This window comes from Oncorhynchus masou, unplaced genomic scaffold, assembly GCF_036934945.1.
Source record: "Oncorhynchus masou masou isolate Uvic2021 unplaced genomic scaffold, UVic_Omas_1.1 unplaced_scaffold_540, whole genome shotgun sequence".
Taxonomy (NCBI): Eukaryota; Metazoa; Chordata; class Actinopteri; order Salmoniformes; family Salmonidae; genus Oncorhynchus; species Oncorhynchus masou.
The window spans coordinates 457,380-481,133 of record NW_027011812.1 but is presented as its reverse complement, the minus strand read 5'-3'; the positions used below and the strand labels follow the sequence as shown (position 1 = coordinate 481,133).

The 23,754-nt window shown below is 43.1% G+C and overlaps 1 protein-coding gene across 1 annotated transcript in view; it reads left to right on the top strand.

Annotated features, from left to right (window-relative positions):
* Positions 1–15,464, top strand: part of LOC135535984 (anoctamin-2-like) — a 51,657-nt gene extending 36,193 nt beyond the window's left edge. Inside the window, exons 11-12 of the mRNA XM_064962386.1 lie at positions 13,356–13,461; positions 15,450–15,464. Coding sequence (XP_064818458.1) covers positions 13,356–13,461; positions 15,450–15,464 — 121 coding nt within the window. The remainder of the gene's footprint in view (positions 1–13,355; positions 13,462–15,449) is intronic.
* The last annotated feature ends 8,290 nt before the right edge of the window (positions 15,465–23,754 follow it).

The following is a 23,754-nucleotide window of genomic DNA, read 5'->3' as shown; positions in this document are numbered from 1 at the left end:
ACATGGTTGTATAGAGGATAGAGGGGTACCGAGGGGCATCATTAATAACATGGTTGTATAGAGGATAGAGGGGTACTGAGGGGCATCATTAATAACATGGTTGTATAGAGGATATAACATGGTTGTATAGAGGATAGAGGGGTCCTGAGGGGCATCATTAATAACATGGTTGTATAGAGGATAGAGGGGTACTGAGGGGCATCATTAATAACATGGTTGTATAGAGGATAGAGGGGTCCTGAGGGGCATCATTAATAACATGGTTGGATAGAGGGGTACTGAGGGGCATCATTAATAACATGGTTGTATAGAGGATAGAGGGGTACTGAGGGGCATCATTAATAACATGGTTGGATAGAGGGGTACTGAGGGGGATCATTAATAACATGGTTGGATAGAGGATAACTGAGGGGCATCATTAATAACATGGTTGGATAGAGGATAACTGAGGGGCATCATTAATAACATGGTTGGATAGAGGATAACTGAGGGGCATCATTAATAACATGGTTGGATAGAGGATAACTGAGGGGCATCATTAATAACATGGTTGAATAGAGGGGTACTGAGGGGCATCATTAATAACATGGTTGAATAGACGATAGAGGGGTACTGAGGGGCATCATTAATAACATGGTTGTATAGAGGATAGAGGGGTACCGAGGGGCATCATTAATAACATGGTTGTATAGAGGATAGAGGGGTCCTGAGGGGCATCATTAATAACATGGTTGGATAGAGGATAACTGAGGGGCATCATTAATGACATGGTTGGATAGAGGATAACTGAGGGGCATCATTAATAACATGGTTGGATAGAGGATAACTGAGGGGCATCATTAATAACATGGTTGGATAGAGGATAACTGAGGGGCATCATTAATAACATGGTTGGATAGAGGGGTCCTGAGGGGCATCATTAATAACATGGTTGTATAGAGGATAACTGAGGGGCATCATTAATAACATGGTTGGATAGAGGATAGAGGGTTACTGAGGGGCATCATTAATAACATGGTTGGATAGAGGATAACTGAGGGGCATCATTAATAACATGGTTGAATAGAGGATAGAGGGTTACTGAGGGGCATCATTAATAACATGGTTGGATAGAGGATAACTGAGGGGCATCATTAATAACTTGGTTGAATAGAGGATAGAGGGTTACTGAGGGGCATCATTAATAACATGGTTGGATAGAGGATAACTGAGGGGCATCATTAATAACATGGTTGAATAGAGGATAGAGGGTTACTGAGGGGCATCATTAATAACATGGTTGGATAGAGGATAACTGAGGGGCATCATTAATAACATGGTTGAATAGAGGATAGAGGGTTACTGAGGGGCATCATTAATAACATGGTTGTATAGAGGATAACTGAGGGGCATCATTAATAACATGGTTGAATAGAGGATAGAGGATAACTGAGGGGCATCATTAATAACATGGTTGAATAGAGGATAGAGGATAACTGAGGGGCATCATTAATAACATGGTTGAATAGAGGATAGAGGATACCGGGGGCATCATTAATAACATGGTTGGATAGAGGATAACTGAGGGGCATCATTAATAACATGGTTGGATAGAGGATAACTGAGGGCATCATTAATAACATGGTTGGATAGAGGATAACTGAGGGGCATCATTAATAACATGGTTGGATAGAGGGGTCCTGAGGGGCATCATTAATAACATGGTTGGATAGAGGATAACTGAGGGGCATCATTAATAACATGGTTGAATAGAGGATAGAGGGTTACTGAGGGGCATCATTAATAACATGGTTGGATAGAGGATAACTGAGGGGCATCATTAATAACATGGTTGGATAGAGGATAACTGAGGGGCATCATTAATAACATGGTTGGATAGAGGATAACTGAGGGGCATCATTAATAACATGGTTGTATAGAGGATAGAGGGGTCCTGAGGGGAATCATTAATAACATGGTTGGATAGAGGATAACTGAGGGGCATCATTAATAACATGGTTGAATAGAGGATAGAGGGTTACTGAGGGGCATCATTAATAACATGGTTGTATAGAGGATAACTGAGGGGCATCATTAATAACATGGTTGAATAGAGGATAGAGGATAACTGAGGGGCATCATTAATAACATGGTTGAATAGAGGATAGAGGATAACTGAGGGGCATCATTAATAACATGGTTGAATAGAGGATAGAGGATAACCGAGGGGCATCATTAATAACATGGTTGGATAGAGGATAACTGAGGGGCATCATTAATAACATGGTTGGATAGAGGATAACTGAGGGGCATCATTAATAACATGGTTGGATAGAGGATAACTGAGGGGCATCATTAATAACATGGTTGGATAGAGGGGTCCTGAGGGGCATCATTAATAACATGGTTGGATAGAGGATAACTGAGGGGCATCATTAATAACATGGTTGAATAGAGGATAGAGGGTTACTGAGGGGCATCATTAATAACATGGTTGGATAGAGGATAACTGAGGGCATCATTAATAACATGGTTGGATAGAGGATAACTGAGGGGCATCATTAATAACATGGTTGGATAGAGGATAACTGAGGGGCATCATTAATAACATGGTTGTATAGAGGATAGAGGGGTCCTGAGGGGCATCATTAATAACATGGTTGTATAGAGGATAGAGGGGTCCTGAGGGGCATCATTAATAACATGGTTGGATAGAGGATAACTGAGGGCATCATTAATAACATGGTTGGATAGAGGATAACTGAGGGGCATCATTAATAACATGGTTGTATAGAGGATAGAGGGGTCCTGAGGGGCATCATTAATAACATGGTTGGATAGAGGATAACTGAGGGGCATCATTAATAACATGGTTGGATAGAGGATAACTGAGGGGCATCATTAATAACATGGTTGTATAGAGGATAGAGGGGTACTGAGGGGAATCATTAATAACATGGTTGTATAGAGGATAGAGGGTCCTGAGGGGCATCATTAATAACATGGTTGTATAGAGGATAGAGGGGTACTGAGGGGCATCATTAATAACATGGTTGTATAGAGGATAGAGGGGTCCTGAGGGGCATCATTAATAACATGGTTGTATAGAGGATATAACATGGTTGTATAGAGGATAGAGGGGTCCTGAGGGGCATCATTAATAACATGGTTGGATAGAGGATAGAGGGGTCCTGAGGGGCATCATTAATAACATGGTTGTATAGAGGATAGACTGAGGGGCATCATTAATAACATGGTTGTATAGAGGATAGAGGGTACTGAGGGGCATCATTAATAACATGGTTGTATAGAGGATATAACATGGTTGTATAGAGGATAGAGGGGTCCTGATCATTAATAACATGGTTGTATAGAGGATAGAGGGGTCCTGAGGGGCATCATTAATAACATGGTTGTATAGAGGATAGAGGGGTCCTGAGGGGCATCATTAATAACATGGTTGGATAGAGGATATAACATGGTTGTATAGAGGATAGAGGGTCTGAGGGGCATCATTAATAACATGGTTGGATAGAGGATAACTGAGGGGCATCATTAATAACATGGTTGGATAGAGGATATAACATGGTTGTATAGAGGATAGAGGGGTCCTGAGGGGCATCATTAATAACATGGTTGTATAGAGGATATAACATGGTTGTATAGAGGATAGAGGGGTACTGAGGGGCATCATTAATAACATGGTTGTATAGAGGATAGAGGGGTCCTGAGGGGAATCATTAATAACATGGTTGTATAGAGGATAGAGGGGTACTGAGGGGCATCATTAATAACATGGTTGTATAGAGGATAGAGGGGTCCTGAGGGGAATCATCATTAATAACATGGTTGTATAGAGGATATAACATGAGGGGTCCTGAGGGGCATCATTAATAACAGTGTTGTAGGGATAGCATCATTAATAACATGGTTGTATAGAGGATAACTGAGGGGCATCATTAATAACATGGTTGTATAGAGGATAGAGGGGTACTGAGGGGCATCATTAATAACATGGTTGGATAGAGGATAACTGAGGGGCATCATTAATAACATGGTTGGATAGAGGATAACTGAGGGGCATCATTAATAACATGGTTGGATAGAGGTTAACTAACTGAGGGGCATCATTAATAACATGGTTGGATAGAGGGGTACTGAGGGGCATCATTAATAACATGGTTGTATAGAGGATAACTGAGGGGCATCATTAATAACATGGTTGGATAGAGGATAACTGAGGGGCATCATTAATAACATGGTTGGATAGAGGATAACTGAGGGGCATCATTAATAACATGGTTGGATAGAGGATAACTGAGGGGCATCATTAATAACATGGTTGGATAGAGGATAACTGAGGGGCATCATTAATAACATGGTTGGATAGAGGATAACTGAGGGGCATCATTAATAACATGGTTGGATAGAGGATAACTGAGGGGCATCATTAATAACATGGTTGTATAGAGGATAGAGGGGGGTACTGAGGGGCATCATTAATAACATGGTTGGATAGAGGATAACTGAGGGGCATCATTAATAACATGGTTGAATAGAGGATAGAGGGTTACTGAGGGGCATCATTAATAACATGGTTGGATAGAGGATAACTGAGGGGCATCATTAATAACTTGGTTGAATAGAGGATAGAGGGTTACTGAGGGGCATCATTAATAACATGGTTGGATAGAGGATAACTGAGGGGCATCATTAATAACATGGTTGAATAGAGGATAGAGGGTTACTGAGGGGCATCATTAATAACATGGTTGGATAGAGGATAACTGAGGGGCATCATTAATAACATGGTTGAATAGAGGATAGAGGGTTACTGAGGGGCATCATTAATAACATGGTTGTATAGAGGATAACTGAGGGGCATCATTAATAACATGGTTGAATAGAGGATAGAGGATAACTGAGGGGCATCATTAATAACATGGTTGAATAGAGGATAGAGGATAACTGAGGGGCATCATTAATAACATGGTTGAATAGAGGATAGAGGATAACTGAGGGGCATCATTAATAACATGGTTGGATAGAGGATAACTGAGGGGCATCATTAATAACATGGTTGGATAGATGATAACTGAGGGGCATCATTAATAACATGGTTGGATAGAGGGGTCCTGAGGGGCATCATTAATAACATGGTTGGATAGAGGATAACTGAGGGGCATCATTAATAACATGGTTGAATAGAGGATAGAGGGTTACTGAGGGGCATCATTAATAACATGGTTGGATAGAGGATAACTGAGGGGCATCATTAATAACATGGTTGGATAGAGGATAACTGAGGGGCATCATTAATAACATGGTTGGATAGAGGATAACTGAGGGGCATCATTAATAACATGGTTGGATAGAGGGGTCCTGAGGGGCATCATTAATAACATGGTTGTATAGAGGATAGAGGGGTACTGAGGGGCATCATTAATAACATGGTTGTATAGAGGATAGAGGGGTACTGAGGGGCATCATTAATAACATGGTTGGATAGAGGATAACTGAGGGGCATCATTAATAACATGGTTGGATAGAGGATAACTGATCATTAATAACATGGTTGGATAGAGGATAACTGAGGGGCATCATTAATAACATGGTTGGAAAGAGGATAACTGAGGGGCATCATTAATAACATGGTTGAATAGAGGATAGAGGGGTCCTGAGGGGCATCATTAATAACATGGTTGGATAGAGGATAACTGAGGGGCATCATTAATAACATGGTTGGATAGAGGATAACTGAGGGGCATCATTAATAACATGGTTGGATATCATTAATAACATGGTTGGATAGAGGATAACTGAGGGGCATCATTAATAACATGGTTGGATAGAGGATAACTGAGGGGCATCATTAATAACATGGTTGGATAGAGGATAACTGAGGGGCATCATTAATAACATGGTTGTATAGAGGATAGAGGGGTACTGAGGGCATCATTAATAACATGGTTGTATAGAGGATAGAGGGGTACTGAGGGGCATCATTAATAACATGGTTGGATAGAGGATAACTGAGGGGCATCATTAATAACATGGTTGGATAGAGGGGTCCTGAGGGGCATCATTAATAACATGGTTGGATAGAGGATAACTGAGGGGCATCATTAATAACATGGTTGGATAGAGTATAACTGAGGGGCATCATTAATAACATGGTTGGATAGAGGATAACTGAGGGGCATCATTAATAACATGGTTGGATAGAGGATAACTGAGGGCATCATTAATAACATGGTTGGATAGAGGATAACTGAGGGGCATCATTAATAACATGGTTGGATAGAGGATAACTGAGGGGCATCATTAATAACATGGTTGGATAGAGGGGTCCTGAGGGCATCATTAATAACATGGTTGTATAGAGGATAGAGGGGTACTGAGGGGCATCATTAATAACATGGTTGTATAGAGGATAGGGGTACTGAGGGGCATCATTAATAACATGGTTGGATAGAGGATAACTGAGGGGCATCATTAATAACATGGTTGGATAGAGGATAACTGAGGGGCATCATTAATAACATGGTTGGATAGAGGATAACTGAGGGGCATCATTAATAACATGGTTGGATAGAGGATAACTGAGTGGCATCATTAATAACATGGTTGGATAGAGGATAACTGAGGGCATCATTAATAACATGGTTGGATAGAGGGGTCCTGAGGGGCATCATTAATAACATGGTTGTATAGAGGATAACTGAGGGGCATCATTAATAACATGGTTGGATAGAGGATAGAGGGTTACTGAGGGGAATCATTAATAACATGGTTGGATAGAGGATAACTGAGGGCATCATTAATAACATGGTTGAATAGAGGATAGAGGGATACTGAGGGGCATCATTAATAACATGGTTGGATAGAGGATAACTGAGGGCATCATTAATAACATGGTTGAATAGAGGGTTACTGAGGGGCATCATTAATAACATGGTTGGATAGAGGATAACTGAGGGGCATCATTAATAACATGGTTGAATAGAGGATAGAGGGTTACTGAGGGGCATCATTAATAACATGGTTGTATAGAGGATAACTGAGGGGCATCATTAATAACATGGTTGAATAGAGGATAGAGGGTTACTGAGGGGCATCATTAATAACATGGTTGTATAGAGGATAACTGAGGGGCATCATTAATAACATGGTTGAATAGAGGATAGAGGATAACTGAGGGGCATCATTAATAACATGGTTGAATAGAGGATAGAGGATAACTGAGGGGCATCATTAATAACATGGTTGAATAGATAGAGGATAACTGAGGGGCATCATTAATAACATGGTTGGATAGAGGATAACTGAGGGGCATCATTAATAACATGGTTGGATAGAGGATCCTGAGGGGCATCATTAATAACATGGTTGTATAGAGGATAGAGGGGTACTGAGGGGCATCATTAATAACATGGTTGTATAGAGGATAGAGGGGTACTGAGGGGCATCATTAATAACATGGTTGGATAGAGGGGTAACTGAGGGGCATCATTAATAACATGGTTGGATAGAGGGGTCCTGAGGGGCATCATTAATAACATGGTTGGATAGAGGATAACTGAGGGGCATCATTAATAACATGGTTGGATAGAGGATAACTGAGGGGCATCATTAATAACATGGTTGGATAGAGGATAACTGAGGGGCATCATTAATAACATGGTTGGATAGAGGGGTAACTGAGGGGCATCATTAATAACATGGTTGGATAGAGGATAACTGAGGGGCATCATTAATAACATGGTTGAATAGATAGAGGGTTACTGAGGGGCATCATTAATAACATGGTTGGATAGAGGATAACTGAGGGGCATCATTAATAACATGGTTGAATAGAGGATAGAGGGTTACTGAGGGGCATCATTAATAACATGGTTGTATAGAGGATAACTGAGGGGCATCATTAATAACATGGTTGAATAGAGGATAGAGGGGTACTGAGGGGCATCATTAATAACATGGTTGGATAGAGGATAACTGAGGGGCATCATTAATAACATGGTTGGATAGAGGATAACTGAGGGGCATCATTAATAACATGGTTGGATAGAGGATAACTGAGGGGCATCATTAATAACATGGTTGGATAGAGGATAACTGAGGGGCATCATTAATAACATGGTTGGATAGAGGGGTCCTGAGGGGCATCATTAATAACATGGTTGGATAGAGGATAACTGAGGGGCATCATTAATAACATGGTTGAATAGAGGATAACTGAGGGGCATCATTAATAACATGGTTGGATAGAGGATAACTGAGGGCATCATTAATAACATGGTTGGATAGAGGATAACTGAGGGGCATCATTAATAACATGGTTGGATAGAGGATAACTGAGGGGCATCATTAATAACATGGTTGTATAGAGGGGGGGTCCTGAGGGGCATCATTAATAACATGGTTGTATAGAGGATAGAGGATACTGAGGGGCATCATTAATAACATGGTTGGATAGAGGATAACTGAGGGGCATCATTAATAACATGGTTGGATAGAGGATAACTGAGGGGCATCATTAATAACATGGTTGGATAGAGGATAACTGAGGGCATCATTAATAACATGGTTGGATAGAGGATAACTGAGGGGCATCATTAATAACATGGTTGGATAGAGGATAACTGAGGGGCATCATTAATAACATGGTTGGATAGAGGATAACTGAGGGGCATCATTAATAACATGGTTGGATAGAGGATAACTGAGGGGCATCATTAATAACATGGTTGGATAGAGGGGTCCTGAGGGCATCATTAATAACATGGTTGTATAGAGGATAACTGAGGGGCATCATTAATAACATGGTTGTATAGAGGATAGAGGGGTACTGAGGGGCATCATTAATAACATGGTTGGATAGAGGATAACTGAGGGGCATCATTAATAACATGGTTGGATAGAGGGGTCCTAAGGGGTCATTAATAACATGAGGGGGGGCATCATTAATAACATGGTTGGATAGAGGATAACTGAGGGGCATCATTAATAACATGGTTGGATAGAGGATAACTGAGGGGCATCATTAATAACATGGTTGGATAGAGGATAAGGGGCATCTGAGGGGCATCATTAATAACATGGTTGGATAGAGGATAACTGAGGGGCATCATTAATAACATGGTTGGATAGAGGAGGGGCATATTAATAACTGAGGGGCATCATTAATAACATGGTTGGATAGAGGATAACTGAGGGGCATCATTAATAACATGGTTGGATAGAGGATAACTGAGGGGCATCATTAATAACATGGTTGGATAGAGGATAACTGAGGGGCATCATTAATAACATGGTTGTATAGAGGATAGAGGGTACTGAGGGGCATCATTAATAACATGGTTGTATAGAGGATAACTGAGGGGCATCATTAATAACATGGTTGGATAGAGGATAACTGAGGGCATCATTAATAACATGGTTGGATAGAGGATAATAACTGAGGGGAGGGGCATCATTAATAACATGGTTGGATAGAGGATAACTGAGGGGCATCATTAATAACATGGTTGGATAGAGGATAACTGAGGGGCATCATTAATAACATGGTTGGATAGAGGATAACTGAGGGGCATCATTAATAACATGGTTGTATAGAGGATAACTGAGGGGCATCATTAATAACATGGTTGGATAGAGGATAACTGAGGGGCATCATTAATAACATGGTTGGATAGAGGATAACTGAGGGGCATCATTAATAACATGGTTGGATAGAGGATAACTGAGGGGCATCATTAATAACATGGTTGGATAGAGGATAACTGAGGGGCATCATTAATAACATGGTTGGATAGAGGGTTGTATAGAGGGGGGTCCTGAGGGGCATCATTAATAACATGGTTGTATAGAGGATAGAGGGGTACTGAGGGGCATCATTAATAACATGGTTGTATAGATAGAGGATAACTGAGGGGCATCATTAATAACATGGTTGTATAGAGGATAGAGGGGTACTGAGGGGCATCATTAATAACATGGTTGTATAGATGATAGAGGGGTACTGAGGGGCATCATTAATAACATGGTTGGATAGAGGATAGAGGGGTCCTGAGGGGCATCATTAATAACATGGTTGTATAGAGGATAGAGGGGTACTGAGGGCATCATTAATAACATGGTTGGATAGAGGATAGAGGGGTCCTGAGGGGCATCATTAATAACATGGTTGTATATAGAGGGGTACTGAGGGGCATCATTAATAACATGGTTGTATAGATAGAGGGGTACTGAGGGGCATCATTAATAACATGGTTGTATAGATGATAGAGGGGTACTGAGGGGCATCATTAATAACATGGTTGGATAGAGGATAGAGGGGTACTGAGGGGCATCATTAATAACATGGTTGTATAGACGATAGAGGGGTACTGAGGGGCATCATTAATAACATGGTTGGATAGAGGGGTCCTGAGGGGCATCATTAATAACATGGTTGGATAGAGGATAGAGGGGTACTGAGGGGCATCATTAATAACATGGTTGTATAGAGGATAGAGGGGTACTGAGGGGCATCATTAATAACATGGTTGGATAGAGGGGTCCTAAGGGGCATCATTAATAACATGGTTGGATAGAGGATAACTGAGGGGCATCATTAATAACATGGTTGGATAGAGGATAACTGAGGGGCATCATTAATAACATGGTTGGATATCATTAATAACATGGTTGGATAGAGGATAACTGAGGGGCATCATTAATAACATGGTTGTATAGAGGATAAGGATAACTGAGGGGAATCATTAATAACATGGTTGGATAGAGGATAGAGGGGTCATTAGGGGTCCTGAGGGGCAGTCGGTATGGCTCAATAACATGGTTGAATGAAAAGTAGTGGCCCCAGCCGACTTGGGCTTTGGACATAGAGCGTCTGCTAAATGGGATATCATTAATAACATGGTTGAATAGAGGATAGAGGGTTACTGAGGGGAATCATTAATAACATGGTTGGATAGAGGGATAACTGAGGGGAATCATTAATAACATGGTTGGATAGAGGATAGAGGGGTACTGAGGGGAATCATTAATAACATGGTTGGATAGAGGATAACTGAGGGGGCATCATTAATAACATGGTTGAATAGAGGATAGAGGATAACTGAGGGGCATCATTAATAACATGGTTGAATAGAGGGGGATAACTGAGGGGCATCATTAATAACATGGTTGAATAGAGGATAGAGGATAACTGAGGGGCATCATTAATAACATGGTTGGATAGAGGCTAACTGAGGGGCATCATTAATAACATGGTTGGATAGAGGATAACTGAGGGGCATCATTAATAACATGGTTGGATAGAGGATAACTGAGGGGCATCATTAATAACATGGTTGAATAGAGGATAGAGGGTTACTGAGGGGCATCATTACTAACATGGTTGTATAGAGGATAGAGGGGTACCGAGGGGCATCATTAATAACATGGTTGGATAGAGAATAACTGAGGGGCATCATTAATAACATGGTTGAATAGAGGATAGAGGGGTCCTGAGGGGCATCATTAATAACATGGTTGAATAGAGGGGTACTGAGGGCATCATTAATAACATGGTTGATAGAGGATAACTTAGGGGCATCATTAATAACATGGTTGGATACAGAATAACTGAGGGGCATCATTAATAACATGGTTGAATAGACTAGAGTCTGAGGGGCATCATTAATAACTGGTTGTATAGAGGATAACTGACCAATCATTAATAACATGGTTGTATAGAGGATAGAGGGGTACTGACCATCATTAATAACATGGTTGTATAGATTACAGTCTGACCTCCATCATTAATAACATGGTTGAATAGATGATAGAGGTTGGTACTGAGGGGCATCATTAATAACATGGTTGATAGAGGATAACTGAGGGGAATCATTAATAACATGGTTGTATAGAGGATACAGTCTGACCATCATTAATAACTGGTTGTCCCCTAGACTACAGTCTGACCATCCATTATGGCATGTTGAATAGACTACAACTGACCATCATTATGACTCTGTCCCCTAGACTACAGTCTGACCATCATTAATGACTCTGGTCCCCTAGACTACAGTCTGACCATCCATTATGGCTGGTTCCCTAGACTACAGTCTGACCTCCTCCATTATGACTGTCCCCTAGACTAACTGACCATCCATTATGACTCTGTCCCCTGGACTAGAGTCTGACCACATCCATTAATGACTCTGTTGTATAGACTACAGTGTGACCACCTCCATTATGACTCTGTCCCCTAGACTACAGTCTGACCTCCTCCATTATGGCATGGTCCCCTGTATACAGTCTGACCATCCATTATGGCATCTGTTATAGACTACAGTCTGACCACCTCCATTATGTCTCTGTTCCCTAGACTACAGTCTGACCACCTCCATTATGACTCTGTCCCCTAGATTACAGTCTGACCACCTCCATTATGGCTCTGTTCCCTAGACTACAGTCTGACCACCTCCATTATGACTCTGTTCCCTAGACTACAGTCTGACCTCCTCCATTATGACTCTGTTCCCTAGACTACAGTCTGACCACCTCCATTATGACTCTGTCCCCTAGACTACAGTCTGACCTCCTCCATTATGACTCTGTCCCCTAGACTACAGTCTGACCACCTCCATTATGACTCTGTCCCCTAGACTATAGTCTGACCACCTCCATTATGACTCTGTCCCCTAGACTACAGTCTGACCTCCTCCATTATGACTCTGTCCCTAGACTACAGTCTGACCACCTCCATTATGACTCTGTCCCCTAGACTACAGTCTGACCTCCATATTATGGCTCTGTCCCCTAGACTACAGTCTGACCTCCTCCATTATGACTCTGTCCCCTAGACTACAGTCTGACCACCTCCATTATGACTCTGTCCCCTAGACTACAGTCTGACCACCTCCATTATGACTCTGTCCCCGAGACTACAGTCTGACCACCTCCATTATGACTCTGTCCCCTAGACTACAGTCTGACCTCCTCCATTATGACTCTGTCCCCTAGACTACAGTCTGACCACCTCCATTATGACTCTGTCCCCTAGACTACAGTCTGACCACCTCCATTATGACTCTGTCCCCAGACTACAGTCTGACCACCTCCATTATGACTCTGTCCCCTAGACTACAGTCTGACCTCCTCCATTATGACTCTGTCCCCTAGACTACAGTCTGACCACCTCCATTATGACTCTGTCCCCTAGACTACAGTCTGACCACCTCCATTATGGTCTCTGTTCCCTAGACTACAGTCTGACCACCTCCATTATGGCTCTGTTCCCTAGAGGGGGTGTCTGTCTGCTGTCTGCCTTAGAGGGATCACTAACATACCTAAGACCTCTAGTAACCCCCCTCCCAACTCCCCAGGTATAAGGACTACAGAGAGCCTCCATGGTCAGCTGAAGCCTACCAGTTCTCTAAAACCTACTGGGCCGTCCTTGCTGCCAGACTGGCCTTCGTTATCCTGTTCCAGGTATAGTACCACAAATAGCAGGGACACCTATGAACATTTAAACATGACTTTAGTCAGGAGATATTCTGTATGTACAGTACTACAAATAGCAGGGACACCTATGAACATTTAAACATGACTTTAGTCAGGAGATATTCTGTATGTACAGTACTACAAATAGCAGGGACACCTATGAACATTTAAACATGACTTTAGTCAGGAGATATTCTGTATGTACAGTACCACAAATAGCAGGGACACCTATGAACATTTAAACATGACTTTAGTCAGGAGATATTCTGTATGTACAGTACCACAAATAGCAGGGACACCTATGAACATTTAAACATGACTTTAGTCAGGAGATATTCTGTATGTACAGTACCACAAATAGCAGGGACACCTATGAACATTTAAACATGACTTTAGTCAGGAGATATTCTGTATGTACAGTACCACAAATAGCAGGGACACCTATGAACATTTAAACATGACTTTAGTCAGGAGATATTGTATGTACAGTACCACAAATAGCAGGGACACCTATGAACATTTAAACATGACTTAAGGAGATATTCTGTATGTAAGTACCACAAATGTAATGAACATTTAAACATGACTTTAGTCAGGAGATATTCTGTATGTACAGTACCACAAATAGCTGGAACATTTAAACATGACTTTAGTCACCTATGTACAGTAACATTTAAACATGACTTTAGTCAGGAGATATTCTGTATGTACAGTACCAGTCAAAAGTTTGGACACCTACTTGCCACCCTTTGCCTTGATGACAGCTTTGCAAACTCTTGGCGTTCTCTCAACCAACTTCACCTGGAATGCTTTTCCAACATTCTTGAAGGAGTTCCCACTTTTGCCGAGCACTTGTTGGCTACTTTCCCTTCACTCTGCAGTCCATCTCATCCCAAACCATCTCTATTGGGTTGAGGTCAGGTGATTGTGGAGGCCAGGTCATCTGATGCAGCACCATCACTCTCCTTCTTGGTCAAATAGCCCTTACACAGCCTGGAGGTGTGTTGGATCATTGTCCTGTTGAAAAACAAATGATAGTCCCACTGAACACAAACCAGATGGGATTGAGCATTGTTGCAGAATGCTGTGGTAGCCATGTTGGTTAAGTGTGCCTTGAATTCTAAGTCAATCACTGACCGTATCACCAGCAAAGCACCATCACACCTTCTCCTCCATGCTTCACGGAGGGAACCACACATGCGGAGATCATTGGTTCACCTACTCTGCGTCTCCCAAAGACACAGCGGTTGGAACCAAAAATCTCAAATTTGGACTCATCACACCAAAGGACTGATTTCAATCAGTCTGATGTCTATTGCTCATGTGTTTTGACCCAATCAAGTCTCTTCTTCTCATTGGTGTCCTTTAGTAGTGTTTTTTTTCAGCCATGAGGGCCTGATTCACGCAGTCTCCTCTGAACAATTGTTGTTGAGATGTGTCTGTTACTTGAACTCTGAAGCATTTATTTGGACTACAGTCTGAGGCTGGTAACCGAGGCTGGTAACCGGGCTGGTAACCGAGGCTGGTAACCGAGGCTGGTAACCGAGGCTGGTAACCGAGGCTGGTAACCGAGGCTGGTAACCGAGGCTGGTAACCGAGGCTGGTAACCTCTGGTAACAGGCTGGTAACCTCTGCAGCAGAAGGAACTCTGGGTCTTCCTTTCCTTTGGTGGTCCTCATGACAGCCAGTTTCGTAGAGCTTGATGGTTTTTGCGACTGCACTTGAAACTTTCAAAGTTCTTGAAATGTTCCAGATTAACTGACCTTTATGTCTTAAAGTAATGATGGACTGTCATTTCTCTTTGCTTATTTGAGCTGTTCCTGCCATAATATGGACTTGGTATTTTACCAAATATGGCTATCTTCTGTATACCACCCCTACCTTGTCACAACACAACTGATTGTCTCAAACGCATTAAGGAAAGAAGTTCCACAGATGAACTTTTAACAACACCTGTTAATTGAAATGCATTCCAGGTGACTACCCCATGAAGCTGGTTGAGAAAATGCCAGAGTGTGCAAAGCTGTCATCAAGGGCAAGTGTGGCTACTTCGAAGAATCTGAAATACTTTTGGTTACTACATGATTCCATATGTGTTATTTCATAGTTTTGATGTCTTCACTATTATTCTACAATGTAGAAAATTGTAAAAATAAAAAAATAAACTTGAAAGAGTAGGGTTGTCCAAACTGTTGACTGGTACTGTATGTAATATCAAACTGACTCTGGAACAGTTACCTGGTACTGTATGTAATATCAAACTGACTCTGGAACAGTTACCTGGTACAATGATAGTGTGGTTGGACCACTGTGTTTGAAGTGTGGTTGGACCAATGATCAGTGTAGGTGGACCACTGTGGTTGTAGTGTTGTTGGACCACTGTGGTTGCAATGTGGTTGGACCAATGATCAGTGTGGTTGGACCATGGTGGTTCTAGTGTGGTTGGACCAATGATCTGTGGTTGCAACTGTGTGGTTGGACCAATGATCAGTGTGGTTGGACCACTGTGGTTGCAGTGTGGTTGGACCACTGTGGTTGCAGTGTGGTTGGACCACTGTGGTTGCAGTGTGGTTGGACCACTGTGGTTGCAGTGTGGTTGGACCACTGTGGTTGCAGTGTGGTTGGACCACTGTGGTTGCAGTGTGGTTGGACCACTGTGGTTGCAGTGTGGTTGGACCACTGTGGTTGCAGTGTGGTTGGACCACTGTGGTTGCAGTGTGGTTGGACCACTGTGGTTGCAGTGTGGTTGGACCACTGTGGTTGCAGTGTGGTTGGACCACTGTGGTTGCAGTGTGGTTGGACCACTGTGGTTGCAGTGTGGTTGGACCACTGTGGTTACAGTGTGGTTGGAACACTGTGGTTACAGTGTGGTTGGAACACTGTGGTTACAGTGTGGTTGGAACACTGTGGTTACAGTGTGGTTGGAACACTGTGGTTACAGTGTGGTTGGAACACTGTGGTTGCAGTGTGGTTGGAACACTGTGGTTGCAGTGTGGTTGGACCACTGGTTGCAGTGTGGTTGGACCAATGATCAGTGTGGTTGGACCATTATAGTTGCAGTGTGGTTGGACCAATGATCAGTGTGGTTGGACCACTGGTTGCAGTGTGGTTGGACCAATGATCAGTGTGGTTGGACCATTGTGATCAGTGTGGTTGGACCAATGATTGCAGTGTGGTTGGACCACTGTGTTCTAGTGTGGTTGGACCACTGTGTTTGCAGTGTGGTTGGACCACTGGTTGCAGTGTGGTTGGACCACTGTGATTGTAGTGTGGTTGGACCACTGTGATTGTAGTGTGGTTGGACCACTGTGATTGTAGTGTGGTTGGACCAGTGTAGTGGTTGGACCACTGTGGTTGTAGTGTGGTTGGACCACTGTGGTTGGTTGGTTGGACCAATGATCAGTGTGGTGGACCACTGGACCACTGTGGTTGGACCAATGATCAGTGTGGTTGGACCATTGTGGTTGCAGTGTGGTTGGACCAATGATCAGTGTGGTTGGACCACTGTGGTTGTAGTGTGGTTGTATTTTACACAGTGGAGCATTTATCAGATGATTCAGTACATCACCAGTGTTTAACAAACTCCACTTCTGGTTGCAGTGTGCTCCATCCACTGGTCTCCACCCTGTGGTCCATGGACTCCATCAGAACCTGGTGATGTTCCTGAGCCTGCTGGTTGCCTGGGTGATCCCAGTTGGACCAATAATCAGTGAGCAGCTGGACCACTCTGCTGGTGGCGTGTTCCTCCGGGAGGAGAAGGAGAAGTTCCACCTCCTCCAGAGCCTCTTCTCCTCCAAGGACCAGCCCAGCCAGGGTCACCCCGACACGGCCCACTTCCGTGGTCTACCCCTAGGCCTCTCCCAAGGCCTAGGCCAGCCCCTGGGCGGAGAGGGAGGAATCCCGGGCGAGATGGGGCTGCCAGTTTCAGGTTCACCAGACAGATGTCCATGTCTCCTAGCAACAATGCAGGCCGACAGATGTCCATGTCTCCTAGAACGACGCCGCCCGACACACAGCGGTCTGACACGCTACTGTAGATTCGTTACAAACGTTCTTTAACCCCACAGGAGAAGTTCAGACACTAGTGTGGCAGATACATGGAGTCTGAATGCTCCTCTGAGACCTCGCACCCATGTAGACTTGGTGTTCTCTTTCTGAAGCAGTGTGATGATGGAACATACTGATCATGGACTTGTTCTTCTGGCCGGATAATCTACGTATTCTAGACCATTGTATGTTAATCTGCATGGTGAGAAGTGACTGTATCCCTTGGAAAAACACCTTCAGCCTGACGGTCTTCTCTGATCCTTCCTCATGTCTGGAACACACATGGAGCTGCATTTACGGTACCCACCAATAACCTAAAGACATGGCTAACGGACAGTCAGGTTGTCAACACCATCCCCCAGCTGTGTAGACCTGCTTTCCATGCTGTCTGCTATACAGTGTAGGCTCTTTTTCTGTCATGCTGTTTGGTTGCTTTTTGTGTTGTTGCTTTCTGTCTGTCTGTGTTAAATGTTACAGGTCATATGTGTCTCTGTCTGTCTGTGTTACTGGTCATATGTTGCTCTGTCTGTCTCCTCTGTCTGTCTGTCTGTCTGTCTGTCTGTCTGTTACTGGTCATATGTTGGTCTGTCTGTGTCTCTGTCTGTCTGTGTGTTACAGGTCATATGTTGCTTCTGTCTGTGTCTCTGTCTGTCTGTGTGTTACAGGTCATATGTTGCTCTGTCTGTCTCTGTCTGTCTGTCTGTGTCTGTCTGTCTGTTACTGGTCATATGTTGCTCTGTCTGTGTTACTGTCATATGTTGGTCTGTCTGTGTCTCTGTCTGTCTGTGTTACTGGTCATATGTTGCTCTGTCTGTCTGTCTCTGTCTGTCTGGTGTTACAGGTCATATGTTGCTCTGTCTGTCTGTCTGTCTGTCTGTCTGTCTGTCTGTCTGTCTGTCTGTCAGTGTCTGCTGTCAGTTCACTGTCTGTCAGATGTCTGTCTGTGTCTGTCCTGTCTGTCAACAACTGTCTGTCTGTCTGTCTGTCTGTCTGTCTGTCTGTCTGTCTGTCTGTCTGTCTGTCTGTCTGTCTGTCTGTCTGTCTGTCTGTCCCGTCTGTCTGTCACAGCTGTCTGTCTGTCTGTCTGTCTGTCTGTCTGTCTGTCTGTCTGTCAAACTGTCTGTCTGTCTGTCTGTCTGTCTGTCTGTCTGTCTGTCTGTCTGTCTGTCTGTCTGTCTGTCTGTCTGTCTGTCTGTCTGTCTGTCTGTCTGTCTGTCTGTCTGTCTGTCTGTCTGTCTGTCTGTCTGTCTCTGTCTGTCTGTCTGTCTGTCTGTCTGTCATCTGTAGTCTTCTGTCTGTCTGTTGTCTGTCTTTGTCTGTCTGCAGTGTGTCTGATGGAACATACTGATCATGTCTGACTTGTTCTTCTGTCTGTCTGGATAATCTAATCTGCATGATGAGAAGTGACTGTATAGTTCCCTTCTGGTCTGTCTGTCCTTCAGCCTGTCTGTCTGTCTTCTCTGAGTCTGTCTGTCTGTCTGTCTGTCTGTCTGTCTGTCTGTCTGTCTGTCTGTCTGTCTGTCTGTCTGTCTGTCTGTCTGTCTGTCTGTCTGTCTGTCTGTCTGTCACTGTCTGTCTGTCCTAAAGACATGTGGTCTGTCTGTCTGTCTGTCTGTCTGTCTGTCTGTCTGTCTGTCTGTCTGTCTGTCTGTCTGTCTGTCTGTCTGTCTGTCTGCTATGTCTGTGTAGGTCTGTCTGTTTTCTGTCATGCTGTTTGGTTGTCTTTTTGTGTCTGTCTGTCTGTCTGTCTGTCTGTCTGTCTGTCTGTTACAGGTCATATGTCTGTCTGTCTGTCTGTCTGTCTGTGTTACTGTCTGTCTGTCTGTCTGTCTGTCTGTCATATGTTGCTGTCTGTCTGTGTCTGTCTGGTCTGTCTGTCTGTCTGGTCTGTCTGTCTGTCTGTCTGTCTGTCTGTCTGTCTGTCTATGTCTGTCTGTCTGGTGTCTGGCTGTCTGGCTGTCTGTCTGTCTGTTGTCTGGCTGTCTGGCTGTCTGTGTCTGGCTGTCTGGCTGTCTGGCTGTCTGGCTGTCTGGCTGTCTGGCTGTCTGTGTCTGTCTGTCTGGTGTCTGTCTATGTTGTGTCTCTGTCTGTCTGTCTGTCTGGTTATATGTTGTCTGTCTGTCTGTCTGGCTGTGTCTCTGTCTGTCTGTCTGTCTGGCTGTGTCTCTGGTCTGTATGTTGGCTCTGTCTGTCTGTCTGTCTGTCTGGCTGTGTCTCTGTCTGTCTGTGTCTGGCTGTGTCTCTGTCTGTCTGGTCTGGCTATGTTGCTCTGTCTGTCTCTGTCTGTCTGTCTGGCTGTGTCTCTGTCTGTCTGTCTGGCTGTCTGTCTGTTACTGGTTATATGTTGGTCTGTCTGTCTGGTTATATGTTGGTCTGTCTGTGTTACTGGTTATATGTTGGTCTGTCTGTGTTACTGGTTATATGTTGGTCTGTCTGTGTTACTGGTTATATGTTGGTCTGTCTGTGTTACTGGTTATATGTTGGTCTGTCTGTGTTACTGGTTATATGTTGGTCTGTCTGTTTACTGGTTATATGTTGGTCTGTCTGTGTTACTGGTTATATGTTGGTCTGGGTTATATGTTGGTCTGTCTCTGTTACTGTTGTATGTTGCTCTGTCTGTCTGTCTGTTATATGTGTTACTGGTTATATGTTGCTGTATAGTCCAGAGTGTATAACTGGGTAATGTACATGTTGAGGTTCAGAGTGTATAACTGGGTAATGTATAGAATATCAAGGTCCAAGGTCCAGAGTGTATAACTGGGTAATGTACATGTTGAGGTTCAGAGTGTATAACTGGGTAATGTATAGAATATCAAGGTTCAGAGTGTATAACTGGGTAATGTACATGTTGAGGTCCAGAGTGTATAACTGGGTAATGTATGTACATGTTGAGGTTCAGAGTGTATAACTGGGTAATGTACATGTTGAGGTTAAGAGTATATAACTGGGTAATGTACATGTTGAGGTCCAGAGTGTATAACTGGGTAATGTACATGTTGAGGTTCAGAGTGTATAACTGGGTAATGTATAGAATATCAAGGTCCAGAGTGTATAACTGGGTAATGTACATGTTGAGGTTAAGAGTGTATAACTGGGTAATGTACATGTTGAGGTTCAGAGTGTATAACTGGGTAATGTACATGTTGAGGTCAGAGTGTATAACTGGGTAATGTACATGTTGAGGTTCAGAGTGTATAACTGGGTAATGTACATGTTGAGGTTCAGAGTGTATAACTGGGTAATGTACATGTTGAGGTCCAGAGTGTATAACTGGGTAATGTACATGTTGAGGTTCAGAGTGTATAACTGGGTAATGTATAGAATATCATGTTGAGGTCCAGGGTGTATAACTGGGTAATGTACATGTTGAGGTTAAGAGTGTATAACTGGGTAATGTACATGTTGAGGTTCAGAGTGTATAACTGGGTAATGTACATGTTGAGGTTCAGAGTGTATAACTGGGTAATGTACATGTTGAGGTTCAGAGTGTATAACTGGGTAATGTACATGTTGAGGTTCAGAGTGTATAACTGGGTAATGTACATGTTGATATCCAGAGTGTATAACTGGGTAATGTACATGTTGAGATCAGAGTGTATAACTGGGTAATGTACATGTTGAGGTTCAGAGTGTATAACTGGGTAATGTACATGTTGAGGTTCAGAGTGTATAACTGGGTAATGTACATGTTGAGGTTCAGAGTGTATAACTGGGTAATGTACATGTTGAGGTTCAGAGTGTATAACTGGGTAATGTACATGTTGAGGTCCAGAGTGTATAACTGGGTAATGTACATGTTGAGGTCCAGAGTGTATAACTGGGTAATGTACATGTTGAGGTTCAGAGTGTATAACTGGGTAATGTACATGTTGAGGTTCAGAGTGTATAACTGGGTAATGTACATGTTGAGGTTCAGAGTGTATAACTGGGTAATGTACATGTTGATATCCAGAGTGTATAACTGGGTAATGTACATGTTGAGGTTCAGAGTGTATAACTGGGTAATGTACATGTTGAGGTTCAGAGTGTATAACTGGGTAATGTACATGTTGAGGTTCAGAGTGTATAACTGGGTAATGTACATGTTGAGGTTCAGAGTATATAACTGGGTAATGTACATGTTGAGGTTCAGAGTGTATAACTGGGTAATGTACATGTTGAGGTTCAGAGTGTATAACTGGGTAATGTACATGTTGAGGTTCAGAGTATATAACTGGGTAATGTACATGTTGAGGTCCAGAGTGTATAACTGGGTAATGTACATGTTGAGGTCCAGAGTGTATAACTGGGTAATGTACATGTTGAGGTTCAGAGTATATAACTGGGTAATGTACATGTTGAGGTTCAGAGTGTATAACTGGGTAATGTACATGTTGAGGTTCAGAGTGTATAACTGGGTAATGTACATGTTGAGGTGTTAGCATCTTTCACATTTCACAAGGGGAGGGGACATTTGGTCCATATTGTTGCCTGTAACTTGGAGCGAGAGGGTGGGGAGCTCTTCGTCCCGCTTCATGCTATCTCTTCTCTTAAAGCCCATGCAGTTGTTGAAAGTCTATTTTTAAATCATCGTCATTGTACGGCTAATAAATCACTGTTTATTTCAGGAAAATAGCGTCAAATATATGTTGGTGATTTATTTCCCCGAGCCTCATTTTGCCATTAAAATGCTCAGTCTGATCATGTGTTGATACGAATACAGAGCCCTGATTGGCAGATGGGATGGTCCAGACTTGGGTTCCCCAAACTCGGTGCTGGGGCCCCTTGGGTGGACCTTTTGGTTTGTCCCCCAGCACTACTCCGCTGATTCAGATAATCACAGCTCGATGAGTTGGTTATTTGAATCAGCTGTGTAGTTCAAAAACCAAAGTGTGCACCTAAGGGGGGCCCCAGGACTGAGTTTGGGAACCCATGAACATATGACCTAGACTTTAGAATCTACCCACTTACCCCTTCAAAGTAGGTGGAGACATATCAGAGGAGATTGGTGGCACCTTAATTACGGAGGACAGGCTCGTGTTCATGACTGGTATGGATAATGGCACCTTAATTGGGGAGGACAGGCTCGTGTTCATGACTGGTATGGATAACTGGTATGGTATCAAACACGTTTCCATGTGTTTGATGCCATTACATTCACTCTGACCATTATTATGAGCCATCCTCCCGTCAGCAGCCTCCTGTGACGCATATTCAAATAAAATATGACTGGTCGTTTGTCAGAATAACCAGATCAGATTGATGTCATGACCGGGGCCATGAAATTACAGGCATTTATTTCAGAAAGCTCTTTCCCCCCAAAAAAGGTATTATCATTATTTTCACAATCTGAGTGTTGTATGTCTTAAAACAACACTGGGAACAATTTGGACGGCAGTGGTTCTTTAACCTTCTACTGCAGTGGTTCTGTAACCTTCTACTGCAGTGGTTCTGTAACCTTCTACTGCAGTGGTTCTGTAACCTTCTACTGCAGTGGTTCTGTAACCTTCTACTGCAGTGGTTCTGTAACCTTCAGTGGTTCTGTAACCTTCTACTGCAGTGGTTCTGTAACCTTCTACTGCAGTGGTTCTGTAACCTTCTGCAGTGGTTCTGTAACCTTCTACTGCAGTGGTTCTGTAACCTTCTACTGCAGTGGTTCTGTAACCTTCTACTGCAGTGGTTCTGTAACCTTCTACTGCAGTGGTTCTGTAACCTTCTACTACAGTGGTTCTGTAACCTTCTACTACAGTGGTTCTTTAACCTTCTACTACAGTGGTTCTGTAACCTTCTGCAGTGGTTCTGTACTTCTACTGCAGTGGTTCTGTAACCTTCTACTGCAGTGGTTCTGTAACCTTCTACTGCAGTGGTTCTGTAACCTTCTACTGCAGTGGTTCTGTAACCTTTTACCTTCTACAGTGGTTCTGTAACCTTCTACTGCAGTGGTTCTGTAACCTGTAACCTTCTACTGCAGTGGTTCTGTAACCTTTTACTGCAGTGGTTCTGTAACCTTCTACTGCAGTGGTTCTGTACCTTTACTGCAGTGGTTCTGTAACCTTTTACTGCAGTGGTTCTGTAACCTTTTACTGCAGTGGTTCTGTAACCTTTTACTGCAGTGGTTCTGTAACCTTTTACTGCAGTGGTTCTGTAACCTTTTACTGCAGTGGTTCTGTAACCTTTTACTGCAGTGGTATTGTGACCTTCTACTGCAGTGGGTCTTTAACCTTCTACTGCAGTGGTTCTGTAACCTTCTACTGC